Source organism: Oncorhynchus keta, unplaced genomic scaffold, assembly GCF_023373465.1.
Source record: "Oncorhynchus keta strain PuntledgeMale-10-30-2019 unplaced genomic scaffold, Oket_V2 Un_scaffold_5147_pilon_pilon, whole genome shotgun sequence".
Lineage (NCBI taxonomy): Eukaryota > Metazoa > Chordata > Actinopteri > Salmoniformes > Salmonidae > Oncorhynchus > Oncorhynchus keta.
Genome location: NW_026290952.1, coordinates 516,185 through 538,341, shown reverse-complemented (window position 1 = coordinate 538,341; position 22,157 = coordinate 516,185). Strand labels below are relative to the sequence as shown.

Sequence of the window (22,157 nt, the reverse complement as noted above, 5' to 3'; positions counted from 1 at the left end):
TGTTCCAGCTATATCCCTCACTCTCTTTCACGTGTTCCAGCTATATCCCTCACTCTCTTTCACGTGTTCCAGCTATATCCCTCACTCTCTTTCACGTGTTCCAGCTATATCCCTCAATCTCTTTCACGTGTTCCAGCTATATCCCTCACTCTCTTTCACATGTTTCAGCTATATCCCTCACTCTCTTTCATGTGTTTCATTGACCACATACTACTCAAAATGCATGGCCGATGCATAGCTTCATTCTAAATGGGAAGCTAGTGTGGATATTGGAGCAGACCAGTTGAGGCTGTAGAACTGACATGGAGGGTTAGAGTCCGGGTCCATTCCATTTCAATTCAGGAAGTAAACAAAAATTCTAATTCAAATTCTCCTCAATGCCTTTCAATAAGATTTATTGTTGTTGTTGTAATAATCTGAATTGGTTTGGTTTACTTTTTGAATTGACTAGAATTTAAATTAAATTGACCACAAACCTGGTTATAATACAGGTGTTTGAGAAGTGCGAGATTTAGCCTATAGAAAGAGTACGTAGAGGCAGACTAAAATATACTGGGAAACCACGGCTTATCCAGGTCAATCCATCAATCACGGGGCAGTTAGTCACTCAGCGGACAGTTTCCTGACAGAGGTGTGAGTGGTTTGGGATTGAGATTGAGGAGAGTGAGAATTATGGCCATTTCCCCCTCTGGAAATCTGCTGAGGAAGTAGTGTGGTAACCTTGAGAAAGAATACTGATAGCAGAGTATACTGAGGGCCCTGGCAGCGCTGAACAGTACAGTAAACAGTAAACAGTAAAGTACTCATTTTGGCTGCTGGAGCCAGCATTCTAAGTTTAGGTGGTAATTATATTTTAGGGGCAATATTCTGTAATTGGTACTCAAGCAGTTGAACATTTGAGGAGCCAGTGAGCACTGGCCCAGGGTCAGGGTGAGGGTTAGGGTTAGGGTGAGGGTGAGGGTCAGGGTCAGGGTCAGGGTCAGGGTCAGGGTGAGGGTGAGGGTGAGGGTCAGGGTTAGGGTGAGGGTCAGGGTCAGGGTGAGGGTCAGGATTAGGGTGAGGGTCAGGATCAGGTTTAGGGTCAGGGTCAGGGTTAGGGTCAGGGTTAGACGAGGAAGAGGATGAAGAGGGTTAAGGTCAGGGTTAGGGTGAGGGTGAGGGTCAGGGTTAGATGAGGAAGAGGATGAAGAGGGTTAGGGTTAGGGTGAGTGTCAGGGTGAGGGTCAGGGTTAGATGAGGAAAAGGATGAAGAGGGTTAGGGTTAGGGTGAGGCGAGGAAGAAGATGAAAAGGGTTAGGGTTAGGGTGAGGGTCAGGGTCAGGGTTAGATGAGGAAGAGGATGAAGAGGCTGAGTAGGGTTAGGGTCAGGGTTAGGGTCAGGGTTAGGGTGAGGGTCAGGGTTAGGGTCAGGGTTAGATGAGGAAGAGGATGAAGAGGGTTAGGGTTAGGGTGAGGGTGAGGGTTAGGGTTAGGGTTAGGGTTAGGGTGAGGGTCAGAGGATGAAGAGGCTGAGTAGGGTTAGGGTCAGGGTTAGGGTTAGGGTCAAGGTTAGGGTTAGGGTTAGACGAGGAAGAGGATGAAGAGGCTAGTAGGATTAGGGTTAGACGAGGTAGAGGATGAAGAGGCTGAGTAGGATTAGGGTTAGACGAGGTAGAGGATGAAGAGGCTGAGTAGGATTAGGGTTAGACGAGGAAGAGGAAGAGGATGAAGAGGCTGAGTAGGAGGTAGAGGATGATAAAGAAGATCTGTTCTTTAACTGATAAATGAGGCTCCATTAACAGAAAAGGCCATGATGAGTACCAGGTATGATTAAAGAGAACCTGAGCTAAAAGTAAGAAACATGAACCATGGATGGACGTCTAAGAAGGTAAGGTATGATGTGTAGTAGTTCTGACGGTCTGGTGGTCTAGTCTGTCTGAGAGCTCGCCCTGCCTGTTAACGACTCAGATGATCTACCCCTTTGATAAATGATACTTATGTTTTCAGATTAAGTGAATTTCCCTGGGCAGAAGTGAGCAGTATTTCCCTGAGAAAAAGTGAGCAGTATTTCCCTGAGAAAAAGTGAGCAGTATTTCCCTGAGAAAAAGTGAGCAGTATATTTCCCTGAGAAAAAGTGAGCAGTATATTTCCCTGAGAAAAAGTGAGCAGTATTTCCCTGAGAAAAAGTGAGCAGTATTTCCCTGAGAAAAAGTGAGCAGTATATTTCCCTGAGAAAAAGTGAGCAGTATTTCCCTGAGAAAAAGTGAGCAGACCCCTCCTGTCTCAGCCTCCAATATTTATGCTGCAGTAGTTTGTGTGTCGAGGGGCTGGGGTCAGTTTGTTATATCTGGAGTACTTCTCCTGTCTTATCCGGTGTCCCGTGTGAATTTAAGTTTGCTCTCTCTAATTCTCTCTTTCTTTCCCTCTCTCTTTCAGAGGACCTGAGCCGTAGGACCATGTCTCAGGACTACCTGACATGATGACTCCTTGCTGTCCCCAGTCCACCTGGCCGTGCTGCTGCTCCAGTTTCAACTGTTCTGCCTGCGGCTATGGAATCCTGACCTGTTCACCGGATGTGCTACCTGTCCCAGACCTATTATTTGACCATGCTGGTCATTTATGAACATTTGAACATCTTGGCCATGTTCTGCTATAATCTCCACCCGGCACAGCCAGAAGAGGACTGGCCACCCCTCATAGCCTGGTTCCTCTCTAGGTTTCTTCCTAGGTTTTGGCCTTTCTAGGGAGTTTTTCCTAGCCAACGTGCTTCAACACCTGCATTGCTTGCTGTTTGGGGTTTTAGGCTGGGTTTCTGTACAGCACTTTGAGATATCAGCTGATGTACGAAGGGCTATATAAATACATTTGATTTGATATTTCCCTGAGCAAAAGTGAGCAGTATTTCCCTAATATTTATTTCCTATCACATACTTAATTAAGCTTGCCTAGTGCAGTGGGATGGAACAGAATAGTCCCAAAAGTGCCGTCCATTTGGTATTCAAGGCAGGCTCAATCTGATGCTCAAAGTATCTGAAATAAAAACCAATGCAATTTCGACTGTGCTGTAGACTGCAGAGTAGTGCTGATGAGTGTCACCTGTGTGTGTCCTCTGGTGGGCCTTGAGGTGGGAGCTCTTGGTGTAGACCTTCCTGCAGCCGTTAAACTGGCAGCGGTGGACCCTCTTCTTGTTCTCAGAGATACCCTCCACGCCCATCACACACGTGCCCCCCTGCTCGCCGTCGCTGTGCCCGCCTGTGGTGTCACGCCTTGTGGGCAGCGGTGGCGCGTATGTCGCTGCCAGCATGGCGGCGCTCAGCCCCACCTTCCTCGCCACCAGTTTGAGAGTGAGCGTGCCGTCCGCGGATGCCGTCAGAGTCTGGTGGGGGTCGGGCTTGACCAGGTGGCGTCCCAGCTCCGGGGACGAGGGCGGCGTCAGGGAGGTGACGGCGCTCAACTGGGCTGGGTGTACCCCTCCCCCTCCAGACCCTAACCCCATCCCGTCTCGAAGTTTGTCAGACTTCAAGGCCCCAGAGAGGTGCTTCCGAGAGGGGCAGAGCAGGGGCGGTAGAGGAGGGCTGGGGGGGTCCGGGAGGCTGGGGAGGAGGGGGTCTAGTAGTTCTTCTTCACTGTCCTCCTTCAGGTAGGCCGGGGTGAGCAGGCAGTCAAGCTCCTCGTCAAAGAGGTCCGACAGCCTCTTGGGCTCCGTCTGTAGATAACGCTCCAACTCCAGGCATGTCTGAAGGGAGAAGGGAGAGACAGGGGTCAGACTCACACATAAACCCTATGTCTTAACACTGATATACAGGTACTCGTATAGTGGTACTGCTATTCCCAGACTGGTTTACTCATAACCTTGGCTGAAGCACATGCTACATAGAATCACTACAGTGCAGATTTCAGTGGAATAATGGAATACTGTGCTGCTGATGGTGAACATCCCTCTAAAGCTGAGTGGATATTTCCTGTTCGGATTTGTTCACTAGATCACATCATTCAATTAAAACAACCTGACAACTCCCATAATTACTACACCAGTCAGAGCTGGGTGATATGTGGAGCTCTCTCATCAACTGATATCATGTATCCAAGTGAGCGGGCAACGAAGGCAATTGATTGATGAATAGCTCACCCCTGATGCCCTTAATTTCCCTTTGTGCCCACCACAGGAGGTTGGTAGCACCATAATTGGGGAGGACGGGCTGGTGGTAATGACTGGAGCGGAATCAGAGGAATGGTATCAAATATATCAAACACATGGATGCCATTCCGTTTGATGCCGTCCTCCCCTCAGCAGCCTCCTGTGGATTCCACTCTCATACCCTCATCATTCTGTATGTCTTTGTGACTGTGTACAGGTAGATCAGAGAAGTCACATCCCTGATTGGCAGATGAGTGACCACCCTGATTAGAAGCACCTGCTGCTCATTGGTTGTTCACCTGTGTTCCCTCCAAATGCTGTTGTGAATGAAAATGATTTGTACCTACACACTGAAGGCTGCCGGGCCGAAACGTCTGTGTACGCTGTCCCCTGATGCAGTGAAAATCCTTTAAAAAAAACACATTTTATGCGACATCTTTTTGAGTGTGGACCCATCAAACCTTTTTATATATATGGAGAAAGACTGCTGCTGTGTTTTTAGAACCCCAGGGAGGATAGTAGATGGTGGAACCAGCCCCACATTACCAGGCCTGGCAGCTCTGCAGAGATGGCTCATTACACACAGATTGATTACAATGGCTGGAGTGGGGAGAGGAGCCCTGAACCGACTAACCTCTCTCTCTCTCTCTCTCTCTCTCTCTCTCTCTCTCTCTCTCTCTCTCTCTCTCTCTCTCTCTCTCTCTCTCTCTCTCTCTCTCTCTCTCTCTCTCTCTCTCTCTCTCTCTCTCTCTCTCTCTCTCTCTCTCTCTCTCTCTCTCTCTCTCTCTCTCTCACACACACACACACACGCACAAGTCTCTCTTTATTGAGCACAGATAAGCCACGCGTGCAGTTTTACAACCCTCAGATAGGGGAAAGGACAGATTTATTAAGTCATCAGTCTGGGGATTTCCTTCTGGTTTGGCCGTATGCTAAAATAACAGAATATTCCATCATGAACCACCTGCATTTACCTAGTAGACCAACTCCATCAGACAAAGCCTGGCTCTCTTCAAGAGGGGACGTGTTGGGTTGGAGATGTAGGGACGCTGTTCAGACGCTGTTCAGCACAGCAGTGCTCTCCGCACAAAACCATAAAGGCGTTTTGTCTGACGGCAGGGCCGCCCTCCCTCCCTCCTCCTCTCTCTTTCTCTCTGATAGCTGTGAGTTGTGTTTGGCATGTAGAGGCTAAAGTACTCTGACAGTGGCAATGGGAGAAAACAGCCCTGCCGCCGGGCCTTATACCAACCATTTCAACTGAGCCAGAGGAGAATGACAGACAGCTCCATTATGGAGGTGGAGGCTGTACAGACGGCATCCATCTGACAGAGGAAGTTCATAGAACTCTTGTTTCTGTGTTCTGCACTCTAAAAATACTACAGTTCTTTATTATTTGTATCTGTTGCTGGGTGATACTTTTTTGGGGGTGGGGGTGGGGCTGTTAAACTAATTTGCATATTAACGTAAAATTGTAAGCACCCCCAAGAGTGTGTCAATAGAGAAATGCTACGGAAATGTCTTTCTTACCTGTTATAATGGGGACTTATTTTAAGATGCTTTAAAAAAATAACCTTTTCCGTGGTTTTACTGCTCCCTTGATTGCTGCGGTCATTGTAAAATGTAATTGGAATGAACTGAATTTACGAGAGAGGCAATTTAAGTGTTGGCGACATTAAGAAGTGATAAGAAAATGGTATGCTTCAATCTTCACTGAATTCAAATCATCGATACAGCCATTGGTCACTGTCTGAGTCTGCTAACACTAGAGAGCTCAATATGCTAATGCAGTGTATAGTTCATGATGTGGACATGTTCAGCTTTCATGATTCATTTCAAGCTATTGCTCTCCCTCCCTCCCTCCCTCCCTCCCTCCCTCCCTACTCATGGGGTTATGAGTAAAGAAAGAAAGAGGGGGAAGTAAAAATGGACGAGGAAGAGAGATGGCTGAAGAGGGAAGAGGGGAAAAGAGATGGAGAGAGAGACATGAGGGACAGAAATGAGGTATGGAAGAGAAACAGATGGATGAAGGAGGGGCTGAGGAAAACCGAGAATAGCCGGGGGTGCGAAGGTGTGAAAAAAGGGGAGACCGAGAGCGAGAGAGGGAGCGAGGGTGTGAAAAAAGGGGAGACCGAGAGCGAGAGAGGGAACGAGGGCTTGCCTTGGCTCTCACAGTGGGAAGTAAAACCAATCCTGGGCCTGTGACATTCACCGTAACGGTATCCTCACAGCAGGCTAACTAACATACGTCCAGGAGCCTTGCACTCTGAATCCTCACCTCAGGGAAAGGAGAGATGAGACTGTACTCTGAATACCCACCTCAGGGAAAGGAGAGATGAGACTGTACTCTGAATACCCACCTCAGGGAAAGGAGAGATGAGACTGCACTCTGAATACCCACCTCAGGGAAAGGAGAGATGAGACTGTACTCTGAATACCCACCTCAGGGAAAGGAGAGATGAGACTGTACTCTGAATACCCACCTCAGGGAAAGGAAATGAGACTGTACTCTGAATGGGAAAGACTGAGACTGTACTCTGAATACCCACCTCAGGGAAAGGAGAGATGAGACTGTACTCTGAATACCCACCTCAGGGAAAGGAGAGATGAGACTGTACTCTGAATACCCACCTCAGGGAAAGGAGAGATGAGACTGTACTCTGAATACCCACCTCAGGGAAAGGAGAGATGAGACTGTACTCTGAATACCCACCTCAGGGAAAGGAGAGATGAGACTGTACTCTGAATACCCACCTCAGGGAAAGGAGAGATGAGACTGTACTCTGAATACCCACCTCAGGGAAAGGAGAGATGAGACTGTACTCTGAATACCCACCTCAGGGAAAGGAGAGAAGACTGTACTCTGAATACCCACCTCAGGGAAAGGAGAGATGAGACTGTACTCTGAATACCCACCTCAGGGAAAGGAGAGATGAGACTGTACTCTGAATACCCACCTCAGGGAAAGGAGAGATGAGACTGTACTCTGAATACCCACCTCAGGGAAAGGAGAGATGAGACTGTACTCTGAATACCCACCTCAGGGAAATGAGACTGTACTCTGAATACCCACCTCAGGGAAAGGAGAGAGACTGTACTCTGAATACCCACCTCAGGGAAAGGAGAGATGAGACTGTACTCTGAATACTCACCTCAGGGAAAGGAGAGAAGACTGTACTCTGAATACCCACCTCAGGGAAAGGAGAGATGAGACTGTACTCTGAATACCCACCTCAGGGAAAGGAGAGAAGACTGCACTCTGAATACCCACCTCAGGGAAAGGAGAGATGAGACTGTACTCTGAATACTCACCTCAGGGAAAGGAGAGAAGACTGCACTCTGAATACCCACCTCAGGGAAAGGAGAGATGAGACTGTACTCTGAATCCTCACCTCAGGGAAAGGAGAGATGAGACTGTACTCTGAATACCCACCTGGGAAAGGAGAGATACTGTACTCTGAATACCCACCTCAGGGAAAGGAGAGATGAGACTGTACTCTGAATACCCACCTCAGGGAAAGGAGAGATGAGACTGCACTCTGAATACCCACCTCAGGGAAAGGAGAGATGAGACTGTACTCTGAATACCCACCTCAGGGAAAGGAGAGATGAGACTGTACTCTGAATACCCACCTCAGGGAAAGGAGAGATGAGACTGTACTCTGAATACCCACCTCAGGGAAAGGAGAGATGAGACTGTACTCTGAATACCCACCTCAGGGAAAGGAGAGATGAGACTGTACTCTGAATACCCACCTCAGGGAAAGGAGAGATGAGACTGCACTCTGATGAGACTGTACTCTGAATACCCACCTCAGGGAAAGGAGAGATGAGACTGTACTCTGAATACCCACCTCAGGGAAAGGAGAGAAGACTGTACTCTGAATACCCACCTCAGGGAAAGGAGAGATGAGACTGTACTCTGAATACCCACCTCAGGGAAAGGACAGATGAGACTGTACTCTGAATACCCACCTCAGGGAAAGGACAGATGAGACTGTACTCTGAATACCCACCTCAGGGAAAGGAGAGATGAGACTGTACTCTGAATACCCACCTCAGGGAAAGGAGAGATGAGACTGTACTCTGAATACCCACCTCAGGGAAAGGAGAGATGAGACTGTACTCTGAATACCCACCTCAGGGAAAGGAGAGATGAGACTGTACTCTGAATACCCACCTCAGGGAAAGGAGAGAAGACTGTACTCTGAATACCCACCTCAGGGAAAGGAGAGATGAGAAAGGAGAGATGAGACTGTACTCTGAATACCCACCTCAGGGAAAGGAGAGATGAGACTGTACTCTGAATACCCACCTCAGGGAAAGGAGAGATGAGACTGTACTCTGAATACCCACCTCAGGGAAAGGAGAGATGAGACTGTACTCTGAATACCCACCTCAGGGAAAGGAGAGATGAGACTGTACTCTGAATACCCACCTCAGGGAAAGGAGAGATGAGACTGCACTCTGAAAACGCACCTCAGGGAAAGGAGAGATGAGACTGTACTCTGAATACCCACCTCAGGGAAAGGAGAGATGAGACTGCACTCTGAATACCCACCTCAGGGAAAGGAGAGATGAGACTGCACTCTGAATACCCACCTCAGGGAAAGGAGAGATGAGACTGTACTCTGAATACCCACCTCAGGGAAAGGAGAGATGAGACTGTACTCTGAATACCCACCTCAGGGAAAGGAGAGATGAGACTGTACTCTGAATACCCACCTCAGGGAAAGGAGAGATGAGACTGTACTCTGAATACCCACCTCAGGGAAAGGAGAGATGAGACTGCACTCTGAATACCCACCTCAGGGAAAGGAGAGATGAGACTGTACTCTGAATACCCACCTCAGGGAAAGGTGGGATGAGACTGCACTCTGAATACCCACCTCAGGGCAAGGTGGGATGAGACTGTACTCTGAATACCCACCTCAGGGCAAGGTGGGATGAGACTACACTGTAGTGGTTCCGTATCAGTAAGTGTAGGTCTCTAACCAGTACAGCCAGAAGAGAACTGGCCACCCCTCTGAGACTGGTTCCTCTCTACCCAGTACAGCCAGAAGAGGACTGGTCTCCCCTCTGAGACTGGTTCCTATCTACCCGGTACAGCCAGAAGAGGACTGGTCTCCCCTCTGAGACTGGTTCCTCTCTACCTGGTACAGCCAGAAGAGGACTGGTCTCCCCTCTGAGACTGGTTCCTCTCTACCCGGTACAGCCAGAAGAGGACTGGTCTCCCCTCTGAGACTGGTTCCTCTCTACCCGGTACAGCCAGAAGAGGACTGGTCTCCCCTCTGAGACTGGTTCCTCTCTACCCGGTACAGCCAGAAGAGGACTGGTCTCCCCTCTGAGACTGGTTCCTCTCTACCCGGTACAGCCAGAAGAGGACTGGTCTCCCCTCTGAGACTGGTTCCTCTCTACCCGGTACAGCCAGAAGAGGACTGGTCTCCCTCTGAGACTGGTTCCTCTCTGGTCTACCTCTGGTACAGCCAGAAGAGGACTGGTCTCCCCTCTGAGACTGGTTCCTCTCTACCTGGTACAGCCAGAAGAGGACTGGTCTCCCCTCTGAGACTGATGGTTCTCTCTACCCGGTACCCAGGTTGGTCTCCCTGAGACTGGTTCTGAGCCAGAAGAGGACTGGTCTCCCCTCTGAGACTGGTTCCTCTCTACCTGGTACAGCCAGAAGAGGACTGGTCTCCCCTCTGAGACTGATTTCTCTGGTTCCTCTACCTGGTACAGCCAGAAGAGGACTGGTCTCCCCTCTGAGACTGATTTCTCTCTACCTGGACTACAGCCAGAAGAGGACTGGTCTCCCCTCTGAGACTCTGAGACTGGTCTCCCCTCTGAGACTGGTTCTCTCTACCTGGTACAGCCAGAAGAGGACTGGTCTCCCCTCTGAGACTGGTTTCTCTGAGACTGACCTGGTACAGCCAGAAGAGGACTGGTCTCCCCTCTGAGACTGATTTCTCTCTACCTGGTACAGCCAGAAGAGGACTGGTCTCCCCTCTGAGACTGATTTCTCTCTACCTGGTACAGCCAGAAGAGGACTGGTCTCCCCTCTGAGACTGGTTCCTCTCTACCCGGTACAGCCAGAAGAGGACTGGTCTCCCCTCTGAGACTGGTTCATCTCTACCTGGTACAGCCAGAAGAGGACTGGTCTCCCCTCTGAGACTGATTTCTCTCTACCTGGTACAGCCAGAAGAGGACTGGTCTCCCCTCTGAGACTGGTTCCTCTCTACCTGGTACAGCCAGAAGAGGACTGGTACTGAGCCAGAAGAGGACTGGTCTCCCCTCTGAGACTGATTTCTCTCTACCTGGTACAGCCAGAAGAGAGGTTTAAAAGCATTATGATTGGTGTTGAGGAGGAGACTGTTTGCCAGTGGAGAGGTTTAAAAGCATTATGATTGGTGTTGAGGAGGAGACAGTTTGCCAGTGGAGAGGTTTAAAAGCATTATGATTGGTGTTGAGGAGGAGACAGTTTGCCAGTGGAGAGGTTTAAAAGCATTATGATTGGTGTTGAGGAGGAGACAGTTTGCCAGTGGAGAGGTTTAAAAGCATTATGATTGGTGTTGAGGAGGAGACTGTTTGCCAGTGGAGAGGTTTAAAAGCATTATGATTGGTGTTGAGGAGGAGACTGTTTGCCAGTGGAGAGGTTTAAAAGCATTATGATTGGTGTTGAGGAGGAGTCCAGTGGAGAGGTTTAAAAGCATTATGATTGGTGTTGAGGAGGAGACAGTTTGCCAGTGGAGAGGTTTAAAAGCATTATGATTGGTGTTGAGGAGGAGACAGTTTGCCAGTGGAGAGGTTTAAAAGCATTATGATTGGTGTTGAGGAGGAGACAGTTTGCCAGTGGAGAGGTTTAAAAGCATTATGATTGGTGTTGAGGAGGAGACAGTTTGCCATGGGAGAGGTTTAAAAGCATTATGATTGGTGTTGAGGAGGAGACAGTTTGCCATGGGAGAGGTTTAAAAGCATTATGATTGGTGTTGAGGAGGAGACAGTTTGCCATGGGAGAGGTTTAAAAGCATTATGATTGGTGTTGAGGAGGAGACAGTTTGCCATGGGAGAGGTTTAAAAGCATTATGATTGGTGTTGAGGAGGAGACAGTTTGCCAGTGGAGAGGTTTAAAAGCATTATGATTGGTGTTGAGGAGGAGACAGTTTGCCATGGGAGAGGTTTAAAAGCATTATGATTGGTGTTGAGGAGGAGACAGTTTGCCATGGGAGAGGTTTAAAAGCATTATGATTGGTGTTGAGGAGGAGACAGTTTGCCATGGGAGAGGTTTAAAAGCATTATGATTGGTGTTGAGGAGGAGACAGTTTGCCAGTGGAGAGGTTTAAAAGCATTATGATTGGTGTTGAGGAGGAGACAGTTTGCCAGTGGAGAGGTTTAAAAGCATTATGATTGGTGTTGAGGAGGAGACTGTTTGCCATGGGAGAGGTTTAAAAGCATTATGATTGGTGTTGAGGAGGAGACAGTTTGCCATGGGAGAGGTTTAAAAAAAGCATTATGATTGGTGTTGAGGAGGAGACAGTTTGCCAGTGGAGAGGTTTAAAAGCATTATGATTGGTGTTGAGGAGGAGACAGTTTGCCAGTGGAGAGGTTTAAAAGCATTATGATTGGTGTTGAGGAGGAGACAGTTTGCCAGTGGAGAGGTTTAAAAGCATTATGATTGGTGTTGAGGAGGAGACAGTTTGCCAGTGGAGAGGTTTAAAAGCATTATGATTGGTGTTGAGGAGGAGACTGTTTGCCATGGGAGAGGTTTAAAAGCATTATGATTGGTGTTGAGGAGGAGACAGTTTGCCAGTGGGAGAGGTTTAAAAGCATTATGATTGGTGTTGAGGAGGAGACAGTTTGCCAGTGGAGAGGTTTAAAAGCATTATGATTGGTGTTGAGGAGGAGACAGTTTGCCAGTGGAGAGGTTTAAAAGCATTATGATTGGTGTTGAGGAGGAGACAGTTTGCCATGGGAGAGGTTTAAAAGCATTATGATTGGTGTTGAGGAGGAGACAGTTTGCCAGTGGAGAGGTTTAAAAGCATTATGATTGGTGTTGAGGAGGAGACAGTTTGCCATGGGAGAGGTTTAAAAGCATTATGATTGGTGTTGAGGAGGAGACAGTTTGCCAGTGGAGAGGTTTAAAAGCATTATGATTGGTGTTGAGGAGGAGACAGTTTGCCAGTGGAGAGGTTTAAAAGCATTATGATTGGTGTTGAGGAGGAGACAGTTTGCCAGTGGAGAGGTTTAAAAGCATTATGATTGGTGTTGAGGAGGAGACAGTTTGCCAGTGGAGAGGTTTAAAAGCATTATGATTGGTGTTGAGGAGGAGACAGTTTGCCAGTGGAGAGGTTTAAAAGCATTATGATTGGTGTTGAGGAGGAGACAGTTTGCCAGTGGAGAGGTTTAAAAGCATTATGATTGGTGTTGAGGAGGAGACAGTTTGCCAGTGGGAGAGGTTTAAAAGCATTATGATTGGTGTTGAGGAGGAGACAGTTTGCCAGTGGAGAGGTTTAAAGAGCATTATGATTGGTGTTGAGGAGGAGACAGTTTGCCAGTGGAGAGGTTTAAAAGCATTATGATTGGTGTTGAGGAGGAGACTGTTTGCCATGGGAGAGGTTTAAAAGCATTATGATTGGTGCATTGAGGAGGAGACAGTTTGCCAGGGAGAGGTTTAAAAGCATTATGATTGGTGTTGAGGAGGAGACAGTTTGCCAGTGGAGAGGTTTAAAAGCATTATGATTGGTGTTGAGGAGGAGACAGTTTGCCAGTGGAGAGGTTTAAAAGCATTATGATTGGTGTTGAGGAGGAGACTGTTTGCCAGTGGAGAGGTTTAAAAGCATTATGATTGGTGTTGAGGAGGAGACAGTTTGCCATGGGAGAGGTTTAAAAGCATTATGATTGGTGTTGAGGAGGAGACAGTTTGCCAGTGGAGAGGTATAAAAGCATTATGATTGGTGTTGAGGAGGAGACAGTTTGCCAGTGGAGAGGTTTAAAAGCATTATGATTGGTGTTGAGGAGGAGACAGTTTGCCATGGGAGAGGTTTAAAAGCATTATGATTGGTGTTGAGGAGGAGACAGTTTGCCAGTGGAGAGGTTTAAAAGCATTATGATTGGTGTTGAGGAGGAGACAGTTTGCCAGTGGAGAGGTTTAAAAGCATTATGATTGGTGTTGAGGAGGAGACAGTTTGCCAGTGGAGAGGTTTAAAAGCATTATGATTGGTGTTGAGGAGGAGACAGTTTGCCATGGGAGAGGTTTAAAAGCATTATGATTGGTGTTGAGGAGGAGACAGTTTGCCAGTGGAGAGGTTTAAAAGCATTATGATTGGTGTTGAGGAGGAGACAGTTTGCCAGTGGAGAGGTTTAAAAGCATTATGATTGGTGTTGAGGAGGAGACTGTTTGCCATGGGAGAGGTTTAAAAGCATTATGATTGGTGTGAGATAAGCCTGGGCTAGAAGGACTTTCCACCATATTATTTACAACTTTCCTTTTAAACCCAGGAAGGGAAGTGAACAGTGCACACTAGTCAAGGGGTTAGAGAATTGGGATGCAGACAGGGTGTCTGAGGGGTTTATTGGAAGGTAGAAGATGGAGAGAGGATGGAGGGCTGGGAGAGACAGCAGACTCTCTCTCTCACTAAAGGAATGTTGTTCAAGAGGAGTTATTCAGAATTTTCTTCACTTGTCTGTGTATCTTTCTCTGCAATGTGTGTGGTTTTCCTCTCTTTGTCAGGTTTAAAAGCAGTGCTCTGGCATCGCTCGGAGGCTGATTTCTCCCAAAGGGCAAGATGGGGCGGCAGGTAGCCTAGTGGTTAGAGTGTTGGACTAGTAACCGAAAGGTTGCAAGATCAAATCCCTGAGCTGACAAGGTACAAATCTGTTGTTCTGCCCCTGAACAAGGCAGTTAACCCACTGTTCCTAGGCCGTCATTGAAAATAAGACTTTGGTCTTAACTGACTTCTCAAGTTAAATAAAGGTCAAACAAAAGATAAAGAGGACTTAACAAGCCACTTGGACTGACAGAATAATTAACTGACACGGATCTAAAAAGTCAACATGGATCGTCTCCACACAAAGATGTCTTTAAGTCTCTCAGGTTTAAAGCAGACTCCTTTTCTATGCATGACTTAAAAGAAAAGAGAAACCCTCTTTGGACCGCCAAGTTGGAGCGGAACTGAGGAGAAGTTATCCAATGACCTGCTGCACAAGCAAAGTTGTCCAAAGACAGATCTTTCCACTCCAACCTGGCGGCCCATTTAGTGCTAACAGTGAAGACATGCCCACAGCCAACAGTTGGATTCAGCCATGACCCTGTCTGAGTCAGCATGTTGGGCAAACAAACGTTCCGTGATGACATTTTGCTGCCATGATAACAAAGCCTTTGGGCGGAGCTGAGCTGTGTGTTAGTGAGTTAGTCCCCAAGCCACCAGGGATATTATTTATGACTGGAGAACTGACCTGTTTCTCTCTGCCCCATGGCAAAATGTGTTGAACAAACCCCTCAATGGCTATCTAGTATTCTTATGCTTGACAGAGGCTCTCTCCAATACTAGTTTTTGTTTCCTTTCTCACACCAAGCTAGTCAGTGGTTTACCCAGACAGAGTGAGTCATGTGTCACACGCTGAAGTGAGAGCAGCTCAGAATAGCAGAGTGAAATAGGCAGCGAGAACAAAACACCACAGAGCCAATCGTCAGGCTGGGGTGAACGATACAGATAACAACGTTTTTCCCCTATATATATCCTATCTAACTGATACATATAGTAGCGTATCCTGCCTCTGTCTTAGCCTCTACCACTGCAGTACAACTGTTACCTCATCTATCTCAACACAGCCTTCCCCCAACATTAATTTCTGACCCACATGGGCACCACTAGTGCCCTCCCTGCAGATAGCAAGCCTGCCAACACAGGCTATCCCTCCTCTCTCCCCCTTTAGCATCCCTCCCCTCAGCCCAGCACACAGCATGTCATTAGTATCAAAGTGCTAGCTAAGCTACCACCCACAGTTGGCTGCCTGGCTAACTGCTGGAGAGGCTGGTAAAAACACAGGTTAGCCTATAAAAACACACAGATTTCACAGACCCCTGACTTGAGGCCAGACACAAGACACTTAAGTGAGATAAGGTGGATATGGGTCATTAACGTTGTGAAGATTTAATCCTGTTGCTTCAATTATTAGCCTGTTAGTGGCCAGCCTGTTAGTGGCCAGCCTGTTAGTGGCCAGTGTAGTGGCCAGCCTGTTAGTGGCCAGCCTGTTAACTTGTATGATTCTTGCCATTCTCCTTGGACCTCTCATCAACGAGCTGTTTTCAGCCACAGAACTGCCGCTGACTGGATGGTTTTTGTTTGTCGCACCATTGTCGGTGAACCCTAAAGAGTCCGTGGGAGAGAACCATTTTCGGTGAACCCTAGAAAGTCCGTGGGAGAGAACCATTTTCGGTGAACCCTAGAGAGTCCGTGGGAGAGAACCATTTTCGGTGAACCCTAGAGAGTCCGTGGGAGAGAACCATTTTCGGTGAACCCTAGAGAGTCCGTGGGAGAGAACCATTTTCGTGAACAGGGTGGTGTACCTAATAAACTGAGTGTATAGTGGCATCACTATTAGCTCCATGAAATCTGCAACGACATGGGTCATCTGTCAAGTCAGGTGACTGTTCTGTCTACCAATGAGAAGCTTTGATGTGCTGCCTCACTCTGATGTGACACCAGCCAAATGACTCTTCTCCAGCAGCCTGACTCAAGCAGAATCGTTTGGTCGCCTGGCTCCATCCCTGTGTGTGGGTGTGTGTGTGTGACCCTCCCAGAGGGTGATTTATGACTTTGCTGAGCAATACTTAGAAATGTCCCTCCTGCCTCCCCACATCCTATCCCCTTCCCCATGCTCCTCAGCCCCTCTCCTCCTGCCTGCACCTGCACTCAGCCAGGTGAAGATCTAAGAAGCTGTAGAGAACAGAGAGATACACAGCATGACCAAAAGCATGTGGACACCTGCTTGTCGAACATCTCATTCCAAAATCATTGGCACTAATATGGACTTGGTCCTCCCTTTTCTGCTATAACATCCTCCACTCTTCTGGGAGGGCTTTCCACTAGGTGTTGGAACATTTCTGCTGGGACTTGCTTCCATTCAACCACAAGAGCATTAGTGAGGTCGGGCACTGATGTTGGGCGATTAGGCCCGGCTCGCAGTCAGCGTTCAAATTCATCCCAATGGTGTTTGATGGGATTGAGGTCAGGGCTCCACACGGATCTCGACAAACTCTTTCTGTATGGACCTCGCTTTTTACATGGGGGCATTGTCATGCTGAAACAGGAAAAGGCCTTCCCCAAACTGTTGCCACAAAGTTGGAAGCACAGAATCGCCTACAATGTCAATGCCTAGCCAGAACCATGAAAAACAGCACCAGACCATTATTCCTCTTCCACCAAACTTTGCAGTTGGCACTATACATTGGGACAGGTAGCCAAACCCAGATTCATCTGTCGGATTGCCAGATGGTGAAGCGTGATTCATCACTCCAATGGCAGCCGACGCTTGTCATTGTGCATGTTAATCTTAGGCTTGTGTTCGGCTGCTCGGCCATGGAAACCCATTTCATGAAGCTCCAGACGAACAGTTATTGTGCTGACGTTGCTTCCAGAGGCAGTTTGGAACTCGGTAGTGAGTGTTGCAACTGAGGACAGATGACTCTTATGCACTACACGCTTCAGCACTCGGCAGTCCTGTTCGGTGAGCATGTGTGGCCTACCACTTCGCGGCAGAGCCGTTGTTCTCCTAGACGTTTCTCCTAGATGTTTCTACTCCTAGACATTGCTCTTAAACATTTCTAGAATAACAGCATTTACAGTTGCCTGGGGCAGCTATAGCAGGGCCGGAATTGGACAAACTGACTTCATGGAGAGGTGGCATCCAATGAAGGTTACACGTTGAAATTCACTGATTTCTTCATTAAGGCCATTCTACTGACATTGTTTTTCCTATGGAGATTGCATGGCGATGTGCTCGATTTTATACACCTGTCAACAACAGGTGTGGCTGAAATAGCAGAATCCACTAATTTGAGGTGGTGTCCACATACTTTTGTAAATATAGTTTACTAGCAGCAGCACAGGCTTGACTGACTTGACTGTTCACAGGAAAGAAGACAGTACTCCATTTTCCGTACTGATCTGAGTGAGAGAACACTTAGACTATAGCCTCTGTTTATTACCATTTTTAAACTACTGAGCCAAGCCTAAACAAATATTTCACATTCATTTTTTTATTTTATTTAACCTTTATTTAACTAGGAAAGTCAGTTAAGAACAAATGTATATTTACAATGACGGCCTACACCGGCCAAACCCAGACGACGCTGGGCCAATTATGTGCCGCCCTATGGCGGTTAGGGTTGCAAAGGGATTAGGGTTGCAAAGGGTCGGAAAATTCTAGGTCTTGGGGATAGTTTAACCAAAATATGCTACAATTCAATGGAATTGCAACCCTCTTCATGCACAGTGCATTCTTCCATCACATGTACAGCTGATTCTCAAGATCTTTCACACTAATGAGATGCTATTGAGCCCACACTACTACCTTGTCAGAGCCAAGGACTTCATGCTTTCTGGTACATTGTGATTACAATACTGGGTGGGGTGAATATATTTTATATGACATACATAATTTTTAGTTAACTAGTATATAGTAGCCTACTACAAAGTGTGTTTAAATCATTTCTAACTTGTTAACAATTTCTGCTAGTTAGTTTTTGCTACCATGTGGGTTTTAGCTTGCTTGAGCCTGCTAACTGAGGAGTGTTAATTCACCTGTTTCCATACATGCTTTATTTAAAACATGTATCTTACAAAGGAGTTGTTTAATCTAACTGTTTAACTATTTATCTGTACATGGAATTGTATGGTTTTTTAAACTCAATCTTTACAGGAAAATGCCACGGCACTATCTGATGTGTGGAGACATTTCACTGCAGCTAATGTAGAAGGAAAAGCTATGTATATTTGCAAATACTGGGCCAAATTATAGGTGAAGAATGCAACAAAGATGCAGAATCATCTGGCCAAGTGCATAAAGTTCCCTCAGCGCTCACAACAAGCAACCTCTGACAGAAGTCCCTCTACTTCTATTCGAGGTCAGACAACTTATCGATAGCAACAGCTCATGTCCTCCTGGAATCAGACACCTTATTGATAGCAACAGCTCATGTCCTCCTGGAATCAGACACCTTATTGATAGCAACAGCTCATGTCCTCCTGGAATCAGACACCTTATTGATAGCAACAGCTCATGTCCTCCTGAAATCAGACACATTATCGATAACAACAGCTCATGTCCTCCTGGAATCAGACACCTTATCGATAGCAACAGCTCATGTCCTCCTGGAATCAGACACCTTATCGATAGCAACAGCTCATGTCCTCCTGGAATCAGACACCTTATCGATAACAACAGCTCATGTCCTCCTGGAATCAGACACATTATCGATAACAACAGCTCATGTCCTCCTGGAATCAGACACCTTATCGATAACAACAGCTCATGTCCTCCTGGAATCATACGTTTCTTTACTCAATGGAGGAACGCAGTCAGAGAAATGCTAATGAATGTCTTGCTCGAGCTGTGTATGCAACTGGTCCACCTCTGATGCTCACAGGAAATGTGTATTGGAAGAGATTTCTGAATGTTCTTGGCCCAGCATACACCCCTCCAACCAGACATGCTTTATCTACTCATTTGCTGGATGCAGAGTTCAAGTGAAGGTCAAGCAAATCATAGAGAAAGCAGCTTATATTGCAATCATCTCTGAGAAGTTGTCGAATGTTCATGGGCAAGGAATAATTAACTACATCATCTCCACCCCTCAACCAGTATTCTACAAGAGCACAGACACAAGGGACAACAGACACATCGGTCTCTTCATTGCAGATGGGCTGAGATGGGCAGTCATCAATGACCTTGGGCCACAAAAGGTATTGCATTGGTGACAGACAACGCTGCGAACATGAAGACTGCTTGGTCTAAAGTGGAGAAGTCCTACCCTCACATCACACCCATTGGCTATGCTGCTCATGCATTTATTCTGCTCCTCAAGGACATCATGGCACTGAAAACAATGGATACACTCTACAAGAGAGCCAAGGAAATGGTTAGGTATTTGAAGGGTCATCAAGTTATAGCAGCAATCTACCTCACCAAACAAAGTGAGAAGAATAAGAGCACCACATTGAAGCTGCCCAGCAGCACCCGTTGGGGTGGTGTTGTCATCATGTTTGACAGTCTCCTGGAGGGGAAGGAGTCTCTCCAAGAAATGGCCATATCACAGTCTGCCGATATGGACAGCCCCATCAAGAGGATCCTCGTGGATGATGTATTTTGGGAGAGAGTGGTAAGTAGCCTGAAACTCCTGAAAACTATAGCAGTAGCCATTGCATGAATTGAGGGAGACAATGCCATCCTGTCTGATGTTCAGACTCTGCTTGCAGATGTAAGAGAAGAAATCCGTACTGCCCTGCCCACTTCACTGGTGCTCCAAGCAGAGGAAACTGCAGGTCTGAAATACATCAAAAAGCGTGAAGACTTCTGCCTGAAGCCCATACACGCCACAGCGTACATCTTGGACCCCAAGTATGCTGGCAAGATCATCCTGTCTTGTGCAGAGCTCAACAAGACCTATGGTGTTATCACTACCATATCTCGCCACCTTGGCCTGGATGAGGGAAAGGTTACTGGCAGTCTGGCGAAGTACACTTCCAAACAAGGGCTTTGGGATGGAGATATGCCATAAGCAATATGGCAGTCGTGCCAACATACAGTATCTCATCAGCTACCTGGTGGAAGGGACTTTGTGGATCTGAGGCTCTTTCCCCTGTTGCCTCCATCATCCTCCAAATCCCACAAACATCATCCACCTCAGAGCTCAACTGGTCTTTGTTTGGGAACAGACACCCCAAAGCACACAACAGGCTGACCAATACAAGGGTTGAAAAATTGGTGGCCATCCGGGCAAATTTGAGGCTTTTTGAGCCTGACAACGAGCCATCCTCAACAGGGTTGGAAAGTGACAGTGAAGATGAGGCCTCAGAGTCTGATGATCAAGAGGTGGACATTGAGGAGATCCAGGGAGAAGACATGGAAGCCTGAGAGGAAAACAACCAAAGCTTTAGTTTCTAGACTATCATTTTACAGAAGATGAATGTTGAAAATGTTTTTGGGAGATGCGATGGATCATTGGGGATCATTCAATATTCCCTTTCTTTTGTTAAGTGAAATCATCCCATGTGAAGAGTCAACTCATTTAATTAAAGTTAAATTCTTGACTAAACAGTTTTTTATATTTCTATTGGAAGGATTTAATCATTTGCAATTATGTCTACTTATGGTAAGGTAAAAGGTTTATGTTTCTGTCTCCATATGATATGGTAAATATATCCAATGCGAAAACATCTACATTTAAATGTTATTAATTAGCATATATTTCCATTAATTCCCATATATTCCCATTAATTCCCACAGAAAGTTTCCACCTCTGAATATTCCCCAAAATGTGCAAACCCTAGTTGTGATACAGCCTGGATTCGAACAAGGGTGTCTGTAGTGATGCTTCTAGCACTGAGATGCAGTGCCTTAGACCGCTGTGCCACTCTGGATCCATGGGGTGGTAGAGGTTGGGTTCAGCGAGATCTAACACCTTCTGCCACCACTTAAGAGGCGTTAGAGACCGGTGCAGCCAAGCAGAGCAGAGATGTGAGATAATTACACACACAGCCCTTATCAGACGACATTACCCTCACAATATAATCTCCCAGATCCTTCAGGGCATGTTTAAAGGGCTTTGCTACCAGATCCTTCATGGCAGGATTAAAGGGCTTTGCTACCAGATCCTTCAGGGCAGGATTAAAGGGCTTTGCTACCAGATCCTTCAGGGCAGGATTAAAGGGCTTTGCTACCAGATCCTTCATGGCAGGATTAAAGGGCTTTGCTCCTATATCCTCCAGGCCAGGATTAAAGGGCTTTGCTACCAGATCCTTCAGGGCTGGATTAAAGGGCTTTGCTACCAGATCCTTCAGGGCAGGATTAAAGGGCTTTGCTACCAGATCCTTCAGGGCTGGATTAAAGGGCTTTGCTACCAGATCCTTCAGGGCTGGATTAAAGGGCTTTGCTACCAGATCCTTCAGGGGGGCTTTACTACCAGATACTTCAGGGCAGGATTAAAGGGCTTTGCTCCCAGATCCTTCAGGGCAGGATTAAAGGGCTTTGCTACCAGATCCTTCAGGGCAGGATTAAATGGCTTTGCTACCAGATCCTTCAGTGCAGGATTAAAGGGCTTTGCTACCTGATCCTTCAGGGCAGTTTTAAAGGGCTTTGCTACCAGATCCTTCAGGGCAGGATTAAAGGGCTTTGCTACCAGATCCTTCAGGGCAGGATTAAAGGGCTTTGCTACCAGATCCTTCAGGGCAGGATTAAAGGGCTTTGCTACCAGATCCTTCATGGCAGGATTAAAGGGCTTTGCTCCTATATCCTCCAGGCCAGGATTAAAGGGCTTTGCTACCAGATCCTTCAGGGCAGGATTAAAGGGCTTTGCTACCAGATCCTTCAGGGCAGGATTAAAGGGCTTTGCTACCAGATCCTTCAGGGCTGGATTAAAGGGCTTTGCTACCAGATCCTTCAGGGCAGGATTAAAGGGCTTTACTACCAGATACTTCAGGCAGGATTAAAGGGCTTTGCTCCCAGATCCTTCAGGGCTGGATTAAAGGGCTTTGCTACCAGATCCTTCAGTGCAGGATTAAAGGGCTTTGCTACCAGATCCTTCAGGGCAGTTTTAAAGGGTTTTGCTACCAGATCCTTCAGTGCAGGATTAAAGGGCTTTGCTACCAGATCCTTCAGGGCTGGATTAAAGGGCTTTGCTACCAGATCCTTCAGGGCAGGATTAAAGGGCTTTGCTACCAGATCCTTCATGGCAGGATTACAGGGTTTTGCTACCAGATCCTTCAGGGCAGGATTAAAGGGCTTTGCTACCAGATCCTTCATGGCAGGATTAAAGGGCTTTGCTACC

The 22,157-nt window shown here is 47.1% G+C and overlaps 1 protein-coding gene and 1 long non-coding RNA gene across 7 annotated transcripts in view; one reads left to right on the top strand and one right to left on the bottom strand.

Annotated features, from left to right (window-relative positions):
• LOC118381157 (Krueppel-like factor 7) overlaps window positions 1-22,157 on the bottom strand; it is a 96,314-nt gene that overhangs the window by 15,250 nt on the left and 58,907 nt on the right. For both annotated transcript variants that reach the window (XM_052516562.1, XM_052516561.1), the window contains one exon: window positions 3,076-3,715. In XM_052516562.1, the coding sequence (XP_052372522.1) occupies window positions 3,076-3,715 (640 nt within the window). The remainder of the gene's footprint in view (window positions 1-3,075; window positions 3,716-22,157) is intronic.
• On the top strand, window positions 10,999-13,457 carry LOC127928939 (uncharacterized). 5 transcript variants are annotated; one of them, XR_008132955.1, is made up of 3 exons: window positions 10,999-11,180; window positions 11,234-11,392; window positions 13,308-13,457. It is a non-coding gene; the product is annotated as an uncharacterized LOC127928939 (long non-coding RNA). The 5 variants fall into 5 exon arrangements; XR_008132956.1 differs by lacking the exon at window positions 13,308-13,457 and adding an exon at window positions 13,096-13,179; XR_008132957.1 differs by lacking the exon at window positions 13,308-13,457 and adding an exon at window positions 12,937-13,020.